Source organism: Eucalyptus grandis, chromosome 6 (assembly GCF_016545825.1).
Source record: "Eucalyptus grandis isolate ANBG69807.140 chromosome 6, ASM1654582v1, whole genome shotgun sequence".
In the NCBI taxonomy this organism is placed as follows: domain Eukaryota; kingdom Viridiplantae; phylum Streptophyta; class Magnoliopsida; order Myrtales; family Myrtaceae; genus Eucalyptus; species Eucalyptus grandis.
Window position 1 is genome coordinate 24,826,042 of NC_052617.1, and position 13,933 is coordinate 24,839,974.

Here is a 13,933-nt window from a genome sequence, read left to right on the forward strand (position 1 = left end):
AGAAGTCACAGTACAGGATGAAGTGGCAATTATTTGAGATGTCTCGCTCCTTGGATCTCTTTACTTGTAGGTAGCATTGGACGCGAGAGTTTTGCTTAGATCACTTATTTGGAATTTAAGTGACCAACGAGTTTATTGGAACATCATATTAATAATTAGTCTCACGAGATCCCTTGATATGGAAGCAAAGCAATTTAAGTTTCTATTTAGAATGTCTCTTATGGTTGTTTTTGTTTTTGTCTAGAAATTGAGGCAAGGGATGAAACTTTTAGATTTGAAAAACTACACTTAATGTTTGCAATTTGAGTGAAAATGAAAACGAATGTCTCTTATGGTTGTTTTATGTTGTTAAGGAGTTCCCAAGAGTATTTATTATATAACTAATGATGAAACTTTTAGATTTGAAAAACTGATTCTTCTCATGTTAAATAAAATTACTACATTGTCGAGAGTTGAAAAATTTCCTAACTTCTGAAACAATTATGGCTTTACAATGTTTGCAATTTGAGTGAAAATGAAAATGAATACGTTAATTGCTCACATTTATATTTAAGTTTGTATAGGGTTCAGATGAAAATAAAAGTTTGTATAAGGTAATATTTATAACTTGTTCACGAATCAAAAACATGGTTTGCCAGAAAAGCCGGCAATCACTTTCCCACGGATCAGTAGCGATGACCTGGTCTTCCAATGTGCCGACCGACTTGGCTGCCGCCGAGGCATCGGCATCAACGAAAGTAAGGATTATAAAAACCGGTAAGACGAGAGCCAGAGGAAGGCACAGATTGGAAGCATCGGCACCAACGAAAGTAAGGATTATAAAATCCGGTAAGACGAGAGCTAGAGGAAGGCACAGATTGGAAGCATCGGCATCAACGAAAGTAAGGATTATAAAAATCGGTAAGACGAGAGCCAGAGGAAGGCACAGATTGGAAAAACATAAAGATGAGAGCAGCTGTGTTGTGTTTTCTTTCCATTCCAATGGCCTTGGCTTTGGCCACGTTTGCCGTGAAGGACAACTGCGACCGAACGTGCGGCAACATGAGCGTGCCTTTCCCATTTGGGCTCGACGAAAGTTGCGCGCGGAACTCCTACCTCGTCCTCAGCTGCAACCACACTTCCGGGGACCTGTCCCTCGAAGATGACATTCCGGTGTTGGACATATCCCTGGAGAACGGGACAATGACCATTGGCCAGTACAGAGCTTTCGACTGTTACGACGAGAGTGGCCATCTGCTTGACGACTCTGTCCCTGACACGTCGATCACACTGGGTGAAGACGGGCAATATACATTCTCAGACACCCGGAACAAGCTCACTGTCTTCGGTTGCGACACCTTGGCTTTTATCTTGGGTGCCAATGGAACTGCTGGGAGTGGATGCTTCTCCTATTGCCACGAGGACATTAACTTCACAGCCGAAAGCTACTGCTCCGGCTACGGATGCTGTCAAACATCGATCCCCAAGAGCCTCAGAAGCCTTAATATATCCATGATCAGCGCAACGAATTACACTTCAGTTTACAATTTCAGCTCTTGTGGATCAGCGTTCTTAGTGGACCAGGACTCGTTTAATGTCTCCAAATACGAACTTCCTGTCCCAGATGATATGCTCGTTAAAAAATACTCAAACGTTGTTCTGGATTGGGTAGTTGAACGGGATTTGACCTGCAAGGAAGCGCAATCGAACCGATCGATCTATGCTTGCGGTGCCAATAGTTTCTGCTCTGACTTCAGGAACGGGCAGGGTTATCGTTGCTTCTGTGATGTTGGGTACACAGGGAATCCCTACGCCTCTCCACTGTCCCCGGGATGTCAAGGTATCGTTCCGTTCTCTTTGCAAGCCTAAGTTTATATTATTCAATTGAGCCAAAATTTATATTATTGGATCGGGCCAAATTTACAGTTCACCATTGATTCTGCTTCATATAGACATTGATGAATGCAAGGATCCACGACGATACCCATGTCATGGAAATTGCAAGAATACGCCTGGGAACTACACATGCGATTGCCCATTCGGCATGACTGGTGATGGCAAAGTCAGTTGCCAAATTTCAGGTCTTGCCACGACTGCGGCAGGTAATTCTATTCCCTTGTGATGGTCGCTTAATGAACTATTCTATTCTTGCTGACCGCGAGTCCACTTGCTATTGATATTGCTAGTACGAGTACCTAGAGGGGGGTGAATAGGTTTATAAAAATTTCTTGAAGATTTCACAATACTTAGACAGATGAAGGATTAAAAAAAGATCAATCGTAAGACTGAGTAAAGGAAAGAGAGAATTGAACACACGGTTTATAGTGGTTCGGCTTGATGCAAGCCTACGTCCACTCTTCTACACTGACAGCCGATTGGCTGGATTCCACTATGAACAAAGAGATGTTACAGTGTTGATCTTCCTTGATTTCTCGATGTAGATGATCTACTACACTCGCTCAAGGTATCACCAAGTATAAACACTCTCTGTGTATACAATTTCGCTCAAACTGTATCGACTAACAATCAAGGTTCTTCAGACTCTGGAATTTTTCTATCAAACACACACTTAAATCAACTAGAACGTCTTCCTTTTATACTCCTTTATGCCTTCATAGCCGTTGGCACTTACCAAAGGAATTCCTCCAATCTACCCGTTGGACGGAATCAATTAAGAAGATCATCCGAGCTATTTAAGGAATCTGATGATAGCCCATCAATCCTGTTCGCCCATACAATCAGGATCTTGGTTTCCAAGAATAGAACATTCCAAGAATGTTTCGTCAAACATTGGATCTTCAATTGATCTTAGATAAGAATCAAATAATCCGAAATGATTATCCAACCAAGGGATCTTTTCCGAGAGGATAGGATCGAATCCTCAACCATATACTTAGGCTTCGGTTTCCTTCGTCCTTTGGATTAGAAAGACTGTCGGTGAGAATAGTCTTGAGTCTTGAGTCTTGAGTCTTGAGTCTTGAGTCTTGAGTCTTGAGACTTTAAACTGTCGACATCCAGACTAGACTGATAGAAATGTTTTGTCAGCTTCAAAATATTCTGGAAAGATTTCTCCAACAATCTCCCCCTTTTTGATGGTGACAAAACTTTCTTGTAGATTTGAACAACTTTGACCTGCAAAAACATTTTTCAAGCAATATGGCTAACTCATAAAGATTAATAAAACAACCAGACTCTGCATCCACAGCAAATTGGTTAGTCTTTCATGAGTAATACCATATAACAATACTTGATATAAATGCAACCAGTCAAGCATCAAAATCCACAGCCAATTCAGTCAAGTTCACACCCAAGTTCAAGTTCTCAAGTCATACTCAAAAATAAACATAACCACAAAAGTCAAAGTTTTTGAAAATGATGTTGGTGGTTCAAATTGGTTCTCCCCCTTTTTGTCATCATTAAAAAGGGTGAGAAAGGAGTCATGTCTGCTTGGGAAGGCGCACGATCTGGAAATCTCCCATTGACTGGACTACGCCTTCTAGCCTCTTCAAGTCCTCCCTTAGATGAGCTACCTCCTCTCCTTTGGCATTGGCTTGAAGTTGCGGAGCGGGTCTTTCATCTTGTCCTCTAAGGTGACTGAAGATGCTTGTCCAGCATTTTCATGGCTTGAATTTCACATTCCGAGCATATAACGGGCAACGCATTTCCGAGAAGAATATCCATGATGCGATGAAAATCTGCAGAATTGTCGATCCATACCGGGCATGAGTTTTCTCGAGATGGAGTAAATGGAGACGATGGTGCTTCTGTATAGTCTTGCAGATTGGGTGTCGACGTATCACCTTCTTCAGGCAATTGAGAAGCCTGAAATTCTTCTGGGTCTGCTGGAGATTGTCTTGGACCTTCACTATCTGCAGCATGAGGTGTAGACCTTTCTTGCTCGCCAACTCCCCTGTCTCTAGGACATTCAAAGGGGAAGAATGATGATCATGCTCAAGATTTCCCTTCTCTCCGGATTCAGCAGCAGACTTTTCTTTCTCTTCTTCAGCTTCTTTCTCCTTCTCTCTATGCTCTTCTTCTTCTCTACTCTTGGTTTGCTCTTCTTCTTCTCTCTGTTTCTTCTGAAGTTCTGTCGGCTGAGACACAGAACGTCTCGTTCTTGTCAGTGCATGGATAGTAGGATCTTCATCCTCTTCATCTTCATCCTCTAGGATGAGAGTTCTTTTCTTCTTTTTCGATGGGGCACCAATGGCCTCCTTTCCTTTTCTCTTTGAAGCGGATCGAATGGAGATTTCACTTTGAATTTCTCCATTGCCTTGGAAAGTTCTTGCAGACGCATCTTTGTTAACATCTTCAAACCTACCACCATCTTATCACACGGTTGAACACAAAGTGTTTGTGGCGGTTCAATATTCATGTGTCTGAAGATCTTGGTCACCAGACCAAGATAAGGCAATTGTCCTTTGTCTTTCGACATTGCTCTGTACATATGGAAGAGAATAGTGTGCGGGAGAGAGAACTTCCGTCCTGAGTTGATCGCGTACATCAACTTTGCTTGAAAAGAGACACGGAAGTCTTTGACGTAGACTTCGGTCTTAGACAGTTGATTACAATCTTATGAAGCACAATGTTGATGGCATTAATCCTGGAATAGGTAACTTTCTTCTCTGCGTTCCTATCTTTGACAAGTTCCGAGTAGTACGAGCGGTGAGACTTTGATTGGTAGATAACGTCCTCGTTCAACTCCAACTATGTCTGCCAACATATTCACATCTACCACGTAGACTTGGTCTCGTACACTGAATGAAATTCTATTCGCATCCAGAAAGCTAAGATTTGAATAGAAATAAGCGGTCAGATGAGCATACCCGTCAGTAGAGTCAGAGCAAAAATTCTCAAGTTGAAACAAATTCAACTTTTCTCTCAAGTTCATGTTGATGGCGTCCGGAAGTCAAAATCGACACTTCTAGGGTTTATCACCCCTCTTTTCAACAGCTGAAATACACTTTTTCCGATCCTTGGATTTGAACAAATCCATCCGATTTCCTTTCACCTTTGCTGCCACTCCCATTTTCGGTTGAAATTCAAGGAACATTCTGTCATCATCGTTCCCTTCAATTAAATTTTGTCCTGGCATACGAGGATCACTTGGAATGTTCGCAAGTGCGTCCTCTGCTTTTCCTTTCGGGGCAATTCCCAAATCCTCCATTTTCTTCAGAAAACGATACTCATTTCCATAATTTTTGTCCTTAAGGAAGTCATCTATATATTGCAATGGAGTACCGGTGCTTTTCAACGCACGATAAAGTTTATAGATAAAGGAGGGTTTTTGGACTCTTACTTGGGTCGGCATCCTCGATTATCTCTTCTTCCAGAAGATTACTTGCATCTTGTGGGGCAGGAGGCGTTGAATGACGTGGATGAGAGCGAATCGGACTTTGTCGCCGACTTGTTAAGTCTTCTTCCTCAGTGAGATCGAAGTGAGTTGGTCCCTTCTTCATTCTTTGTGGTCCCCTATTTGCGATTCTTGATGATTTCCTCGAAGAAGACATCTTTCTTTGTCGAATGGAAGATTCCTTCACTCGCTTTCCCAAGAAAAATGACCACTTTCTCGACGACAAACGGTATCGGGAGGAGAGAGCCTTTTAGGGTTTTGAAGATTGGGAAAAGAAAAACTGTATATATATATAACTCAGTTTTGAAAAGGGAAGTTCAATCGATGTAAGGAAAGTGTACTAACACTTCTTTTCAAAATCAATAACTGCCAAAATTATTACGAAAGATCGTACCTCTTCGAGTTTAGATAAAATAACTAAACGAAAATTTGTACCTTTACAACTTACAGTCTATAGCCACGAATGTCTGAGTCTGAGGATTTAAAGTCTGAAAGATTAGAGTCTTAGAGTTGGTGAGTCTCTAGACTTTAACTTCTTCAAGCTTCAAAATGTTGAGTCTTGAACGGATGAAATCGAATTGATTTTTCTCCAAAGGCTTTGTGAATATATCCGCTAGTTGACTCTTTGAATCAACAAATTGAATCGAGATTTCTCCATTTTGAATATGATCTCTAATGAAGTGATGTCGAATCTCAATATGCTTTGCTCTTGAATGAAGGATTGGATTTTTGGTGAGATTGATCGCCTTTGGTGTTGTCACATCTGATTTCGTGCATGAGTCTTCAATCCCAAAGTCTTGTAGCTATTGTTTTATCTATAGAATTTGCGAACAGCACTTCCAAGAGCTACATACTCGCTTCGTTGTTGAGAGAGCTACGTTGCTTTGCTTCCTCGAGAACCAAGACACCGTCATGTTTCCAAGCGTTGACAAGTTCCGAAGTGCTTTTTCTATCGACTCTGCAACCGGCCAGATCTGCATCTGAGTATCCTAGAAGATTAAAGTCTCCCTTCTTGGGATACCAGAGACCGATGCTTGAAGATGAGGCAACGTATTTGATAATACGTTTTGCAGCACTGAGATGGGATTCTCTAGGATCTGATTGAAACCTAGCACAAATGCAAACACTCAACAAAATATCAGGTCTAGAAGCAGTAAGATAAAGAAGTGAACCGATCATGCTCCTGTACAGCTTTTGATCTACTTTCTTCCCTTCTTCATCATTGTCTATCTTCTGAGAACATGACATTGGTATGTCGGTCTTTTTGCACTTTTCCAATCCAAACCTTTTGACAAGATCATTAGCATATTTTTCTTGATAAATAAAAGTTCCTTCCTTCATTTGTTTTACTTGTAGTCCAAGAAAGAATGTTAATTCTCCCATCATACTCATTTCAAACTCATCCTGCATAGACTCGGAAAATTTCTTGCATAGACTTTCATTTGGTGATCCAAAAATAATATCGTCCACATATATTTGAGCAAGTAAAAAGCTTTTGTTTTCCTTTTTGATAAACAAAGTAGTATCTACTTTACCTTTGACAAAACCATTCTGTAATAAAAACTTACTTAGTCTGTCGTACCAAGCTCGAGGTGCTTGCTTTAAACCATACAAGGCATTTTTCAGTCTGAAGACTGAGTCTGGCTTCTTTGGGTCTTCAAACCCAGTGGTTGTTCCACATAAACTTCCTCATGGATGAATCCATTTAGGAATGCACTTTTGACGTCCATTTGGAATAACCTGAAATTTTTATAACAAGCAAACGCAAGTAATAGACGAATAGCTTCTAACCTTGCTACTAGAGCGTAAGTCTCATCATAGTCTATTCCTTCTTCTTGCGTATACCCTTTGGCCACGAGTCTTGCTTTGTTTCGTACGACTTTTCCTTCTTCATTCATCTTGTTCCCGAATACCCATTTGGTTCCAATAATGTTTTACCTTTTGGTTTAGATGTCAATTCCCAGACATCATTGATGTTGAACTGTCTGAGTCTTCTTGCATAGCTTCGATCCAACTTTCATCGGATAAAGCTTCTTCTATGCTTTTTGGTTCAATTTCAGAAATGAGAGCCACAAAGCACTAGATTCTTCACGCCTTTTTGATCTGTGCGGATTCCTTCATTGATTTCACCAATAATGAGATCTTTGGGATGACTGGATTTATGCTTCCCGATTCTTGATTGATCCGCCTGGTTGATGATCTCTTTCTTTATTTGATTCTTCATGAGATTCTTGATGTTGGACTTCCAGAGACTGAGATGCTTCTTGAGTTGTAAGCGTTGGAAGGTCTGAAGTGGGTTCAGACTCTTCATACTGAGTCTGACTGGATTCATCTTGCATTGAGTCTTGGAATTTGACATTCATTGATTCCTCCACCGACTGGCTTTTCTTGTTATAGACTCTGTAGGCTTTGCTTGATGTAGAATATCTAAGGAAGATGCCTTCATCTGATCTTTCTTCAAACTTACAAACTCGATCATTTGCATTTTTCAAAATAAAGCATTTGCAACCAAATACATGAAAGTATGAAACAATAGGCTTCTTACCTTTGAACAATTCATAGGGGTTTTCTCTAAAATAGGTCTTAAAAAGACTCTATTTATAATATAGCAAGCTGTTAAAACAGCTTCAGCCCAAAATCGTGAAGAAATTTTGCTTTCAATTATAAGTGTTCTAGCCATTTCTTGAAGAGATCTATTCTTTCTTTCCACAACTCCATTTTGCTCTGGAGTATATGGAGAGGAAAACATATGATTAAAACCAGATTTATCACAAAATTTTGTAAAATCTTGATTTTCAAATTCACTTCCATGATCTGTTCTTATGCTTGAGATTGCACATCCTTTTTCATTTTGAACCTTTTTGGCAAATTTTTCAAAATACGAAAAGGTTTCTGACTTACTTGCAAGGAAATATACCCAAGTGAAGCGGGAATAATCATCCACAATTACTAGGCAATATTTCTTACCTCCAATGCTCTAAGTTCTGGTCGGTCCGAAGAGATCCATATGAAGCAACTGTAGTACATGATTAGTAGAGACATGATTTATTGGCTTAAATGAATTTCTTACCTGCTTTCCCAGAATGCATGGAGTGCATGAATCAGACTTTTGGTATGGCAATTTAGGTAGACCTCGAACAAGCTTCTTTGATGAGATTTTGGCTAATTGTTTCATGTTGACATGGCTAAGCTTTCTGTGCCATAATACTGCTTCTTCTCGAATTGAGATTAGGCATTGTGCTTCATTTGGTTTTACATCAAGGAGGTAGATATTTCCATGCCTTCGACCCATGAAAGACTGAGTTGAGTCTTTGCTAATTCCAGAACATATGCCTTCTTGAAAGGAGATCTTGAAACCGGTATCACATAATTGGCTAATGCTTAGAAGATTGTAGTTGAGTCCTTCCACTAGAGAGACATTGCTTATTGTGAGATTTCCAATTTTCACAGTTCTAAATCCCACAATGCTACCTTTGCTGTTTCCTCCAAATGAAACTTTTCCACCATTTACTTGAACAATCTTTATAAAGCAGTTTGAGTCTCCTGTCATGTGTCTTGAACATCCGCTGTCAAGATACCACTTAACTTTCTTTTTGACAGAGACCTGCATTAAAAGAGAGTCTCAAGCTTTCTTTGGTACCCAAATTTTCTTGGGTCCTTTGGCGTTAGTAGAATGAGCATTACTAGGCCATACTTTTTTAACAGGCTTCCAAACCATAGAACACTCTTTTTCAAAATGATCTTGACTGTTACACTTTGAACACCTTAGAGCATTTCGACCTACAGACTTTACAAAGACTTTCTCGAAATGATTTTTGTAAGCCTCTTTTGACGGTCTTTTCTTAATTCTTTCTTTTATTTTTGGAAAATCAATCAAAGGAATTGTTTCTGCTGTCATACCTAAACCAGACTTATTGAAGTAAGGTCTTTGGACTGAAAGAACTTTTTCAAGTTTTTTCAGACCCTATTGAAAATTTCTTTGAAATATTTGATAAGTCGCTTTTTAAGAAAGCATTTTCTTTTGAAAGTTTATCTTCATTCTCCTTAAGAGTAGAAACATTCAGGTCTAAACTTTTCACTTTTTCTTCTAAAATATTTTCCTTTTGTTTTAAAACTGAGTTTTCCTTTTAAGTTCGGAAATCTTTTTGAGAGAAGTCTTAAGACTAAAACATAGTTCATCAATGTATTTAGAGACTTTGACAGGGATTTTATAATCACTTACCTCAAATTCACTGCCCGAGTCGATCCAGTCCGAGTCGATTGTGCCATCGGACACGATTGGCATATTCCTCATCACTATCTTCACACTCTGTATCGCTCCAAGTTTCAGCTTTGAGAGCTTTTCAAGACTTTTCAGCTTTTCCTATCTTCTTCTTCAGGAGAGGACAATTTGGTCTGATGTGTCCCTTTTTCTTACATTCGAAGCAAACTACATCTTTGTTTGGTTCCTCATTATCAACAAACTTGGTTTGCTGTTTCTGAAGACTTTGTTTTCTTGAGTTGAACCTTCTTCCTTTTCTATTCAGCTTTGAACTTTCTAATCATTAGAGCAAGCTCCTCATCGTCCGAGATCTTCTTCGAGTCCGTATCATCGAATCATTGTTAGATTTTAATGCAATGGATTTCTTACCTCTTGGATCTTCGTCTTCATTAATTCGTTCCACTTCGTAAGACTGAAGAGTCCCAATCAGCTCGTCTACAGATAATGGCATAATTCTTTGCGTCTCTCTTATTGAAGTCTTTATATGATTCCAATCCTTGGAGAGTCCACGCAGCAGTTTGTTCACCTTCATAGGATCAGAAATTTTCTGTCCTTGATTTTCAAGGCCATTGACAATATCTGTAAAACGGCTAAACATGTCGCTTATAGATTCTCCTAGTTTCATTTTGAAGGCTTCATATTGACCAAGGAGAATGTTAATTCTGGTCTCCTTCACTCGACCGTCCCTTCATAAGTGATATGTAATCGTCCCGTCTTCTTTTCTTTGTGACACAAGAAGATATTCTGTTATACTCGATTGGTGATAAAGCACAATATAAAGAGTAAATTGCTTTTGCATCGAGTGCTTGTCTCTTGTTTATCTCTTCTTGAGACATTCCGCTGATATCAACAGGTTTCTTTCCCTCTTTCGGATACGATGCAGCGGTAGGAATAATTCCTCTTTCCACCACATCCCATTCCGAGAGGATCCTTTGACCGTAGAAAAGCTTTCATCTTGTTTTTCCAGATGTTGTAATCCTTTCCATCAAAGTAGGGTGGTCTAGTATTGCTTTGCCCTTCCACCAACCCTGGTGCTAGCATAATAGCCATGAATCTTTTACTCTGAAGTAAAACACTTCAAATAAAGTAAGAACACGAGCTCTGATACCAATTGATATTGCTAGTACGAGTACCTAGAGGGGGGTGAATAGGTTTATAAAAATTTCTTGAAGATTTCACAATACTTAGACAGATGAAGGATTAAAAAAAAATCAATCGTAAGACTGAGTAAAGGAAAGAGAGAATTGAACACGCGGTTTATAGTGGTTCGGCTTGATGCAAGCCTACGTCCACTCTTCTGCACTGACAGCCGATTGGCTGGATTCCACTATGAACAAAGAGATGTTACAGTGTTGATCTTCCTTGATTTCTCGATGTAGATGATCTACTACACTCGCTCAAGGTATCACCAAGTATAAACACTCTCTGTGTATACAATTTCGCTCAAATTGTATCGACTAACAATCAAGGTTCTTCAGAATCTGGAATTTTTCTATCAAACACACACTTAAATCAACTAGAACGTCTTCCTTTTATACTCCTTTATGCCTTCATAGCCGTTGGCACTTACCAAAGGAATTCCTCCAATCTACCCGTTGGACGGAATCAATTAAGAAGATCATCCGAGCTATTTAAGGAATCGATGATAGCCCATCAATCCCGTTCGCCCATACAATCGGGATCTTGGTTTCCAAGAATAGAACATTCCAAGAATGTTTCGTCAAACATTGGATCTTCAATTGATCTTAGATAAGAATCAAATAATCCGAAATGATTATCCAACCAAGGGATCTTTTCCAGAGGATAGGATCGAATCCTCAACCATATACTTAGGCTTCGGATTTCCTTCGTCATTTGGATTAGAAAGACCGGTGAGAATAGTCTTGAGTCTTGAGTCTTGAGTCTTGAGTCTTGAGTCTTGAGACTTTAAACTGTCGACATCCAGACTAGACTGATAGAAATGTTTTGTCGCTTCAAAATATTCGGAAAGATTTCTCCAACAGCTATTGATCGGCTTATGTTGAGATGCTCTGAAATCGTATTCGATCCTACTTTTCAACCAAGAGATCATTGGTCACCCCCTCGATGACCGTTGGATAAAAAGAAAGGAGAGAAAAAGAAAGGTCAGTCTTGCCCAATGATTGCAAAGGCAGTAAACTACGATCCGTTATAATCCGAGAATCCATTCCAAGTACCATAGAAGTGCCCCTCATCTGTTTTTTTTTTTCAGTGTTCACCGAGAGACACCCCCGCCCGCACCCTGTTTTATTTTCTTCTGGTCGTATATTCACTGTACACACCACACTTTTTTTTCTCTTTACTTCAAAAACACCCCAAGTCCTTTTGGCTAGAACGCTAAAAAGTCCAACCTTCATCTAAAAATTGCAAGTTTACCAACATGACCAAAAGTGCATAAACGAACTCGATTGAGTTTAAGAAAAAAATACTGACAAACCTCCCATCTAAGAGTCGAAGGTTGAAGAACTCTAAGATCCAAGTATTTAAGGGGGTCAAGTTAACATTAAAATTTAGTTCTTAAATTTAGAAGGCCAGAATTCATCATATAACCTAAGTCAATTTTTTTTTTTTTGGGAGAAACTAATTCATTTATTCCTCTATTTTGTGTGGCAGTCATTGTCTCAATAACATTAAGCGTAGTTGTTAGTGGGTTAGTCTTGCTGGAGGAGAGATCTTGAAGCACCAAAGAGTGAAAATCTTCACTGAGGCACAGTTGGCTAAAGTCACCAATAACTACGATACTTGCAACAAGCTCGGTGAGGGTGGTTTTGCTTCAGTCTACAAAGGAAGAATTGATGGTGACATTTTAGTCACAGTCAAGAAGCCTAGAGATGTCCTTGTCAATAAGCCGAAAGACATGAACAAGGACTTGTCTCTGAGTACTCACAATGAATTTCTGCACGAAATTAGCATTGTTTCACGGGTGAATCACAAGAACTTGGTCAAGCTCCTAGGCATATGTTTGGAGACAAAAGTGCCATTGTTGGTCTATGAATTCATTCCTAATGGCACTCTTCATCACCACATTCATGACAAGAGATCGACCATTCTACACTCGTGGAAGAATTGCCTCGGGGTTGCCTCGAAGTTGCCTTGGCCCTCGAGTACTTGCATTCTCTAGCTGACCCACCGATCATTCATAGTGATGTCAAGTCTCTAAATATACTTTTAGATGAGAAGTACTCAGCAAAAGTATCTGATTTCGGGGCCTCAGTTTTGATGTCACCTGGAAAGACCCATATAGCTGATAAAGTACAAGGCACAATAGGTTACCTTGATCCTGAGTATCTCATCACTGGTGAATTAACCACGAAGAGCGATGTTTATAGCTTTGGGGTTGTCCTTTTGGAGCTCCTAACTAGAGAGATGCCAACTCAACGGGCAAAATATGGGGAAAAAATCAACACCATCCAGTCTTTCATCTCCGCTATGGAGAACCGGACACTCATCCATATGACAAAGTTTGAGGCATCCAATGAAGCTGAACTGCGGGAGATCGAGTCGGTCGGTTCACTTGGTAGAAGGTGCTTAAACTTTAATGGCATCGAAAGGCCAACAATGAGGGAAGTGGCCAAGCAACTAGCAAGGATCAACAAGAACCTGTGGGCCGATCAATGGGACGACAAAGAGACTCAAAGTTTACTGACAAGATGAGATGTGATTCTCTCCGGACTTCAATAAGTGAAATGAACAAACTGGAGTCGACTGCTCTTTTGCTATTTGACATCAAAGCAGCTACTTCTAGCTGCAGCGTCTGACTCGTGCTTTCTACCCTAGAAACGAGTCCAGGGGTCGTATGTTCCGGCTTCATTAATTAGGGATTTTGAAGTTTTTTAAGGGATGATTCTTATTTAAATCAAGTACGGGGGATTATGATGATTATACTCCCATCTGTTCTATCTAGAGCTTTGCCTATATGAATAATTATGGAATGATTGCTCCATTCACTATCTATTCGAACAATTCAATGGGAAATTACATATTTGAATTGCAGCTTCGCGTAGACCTTCTTTCCCAAATAAAGCACGAAGGCAGTTTCCTAATTTTTGGCGTTGCATCGTTTTCTTATTTTTACCTTTTCGTCACTATAGCAAAAAGATGCCGCTTCATAGAAAGGCAAGAGCTGCGAGAAAGCATGAATGACGAACTCTACCCACAAAGTTGATTCCAGTTATGCACACAGTCACATTTGTAATGCTTGTATAAAAACTACTAGATCTGGTGTGGTGGCTCAAATCAGTTGGTCAACGTAGGGTGCATTTGTTTCAGCATTCCCAATAAGCTTTTGGCCTCTAAAGCTCATTAGGAAATGTTAGACTCTT

General features: G+C 39.8%; 1 protein-coding gene across 1 annotated transcript; it reads left to right on the plus strand.

The window, feature by feature from the left end:
* The first annotated feature begins 981 nt into the window (after positions 1 to 981).
* On the plus strand, positions 982 to 13,599 carry LOC104451755 (wall-associated receptor kinase 2-like). Its single transcript, XM_039314462.1, has 4 exons — positions 982 to 1,819; positions 1,932 to 2,081; positions 12,281 to 12,565; positions 12,649 to 13,599. Exons 1-4 carry the CDS (start codon positions 982 to 984, stop codon positions 13,263 to 13,265), a joined length of 1,890 nt encoding a protein of 629 aa, XP_039170396.1. The 3' UTR covers positions 13,266 to 13,599.
* The last annotated feature ends 334 nt before the right edge of the window (positions 13,600 to 13,933 follow it).

What these genes read in the sequence shown, in the direction of transcription:
- LOC104451755 (XM_039314462.1), top strand. Translation starts at nt 982, where the DNA reads ATGGCCTTGGCTTTGGCCACGTTTGCCGTGAAGGACAACTGCGACCGA. An exon ending in ACTGTCCCCGGGATGTCAAG is followed by an intron (nt 1,820 to 1,931) that starts GTATCGTTCCGT and finishes TGCTTCATATAG; the next exon opens with ACATTGATGAATGCAAGGAT. An exon ending in TCTTGCCACGACTGCGGCAG is followed by an intron (nt 2,082 to 12,280) that starts GTAATTCTATTC and finishes TTGCTGGAGGAG; the next exon opens with AGATCTTGAAGCACCAAAGA.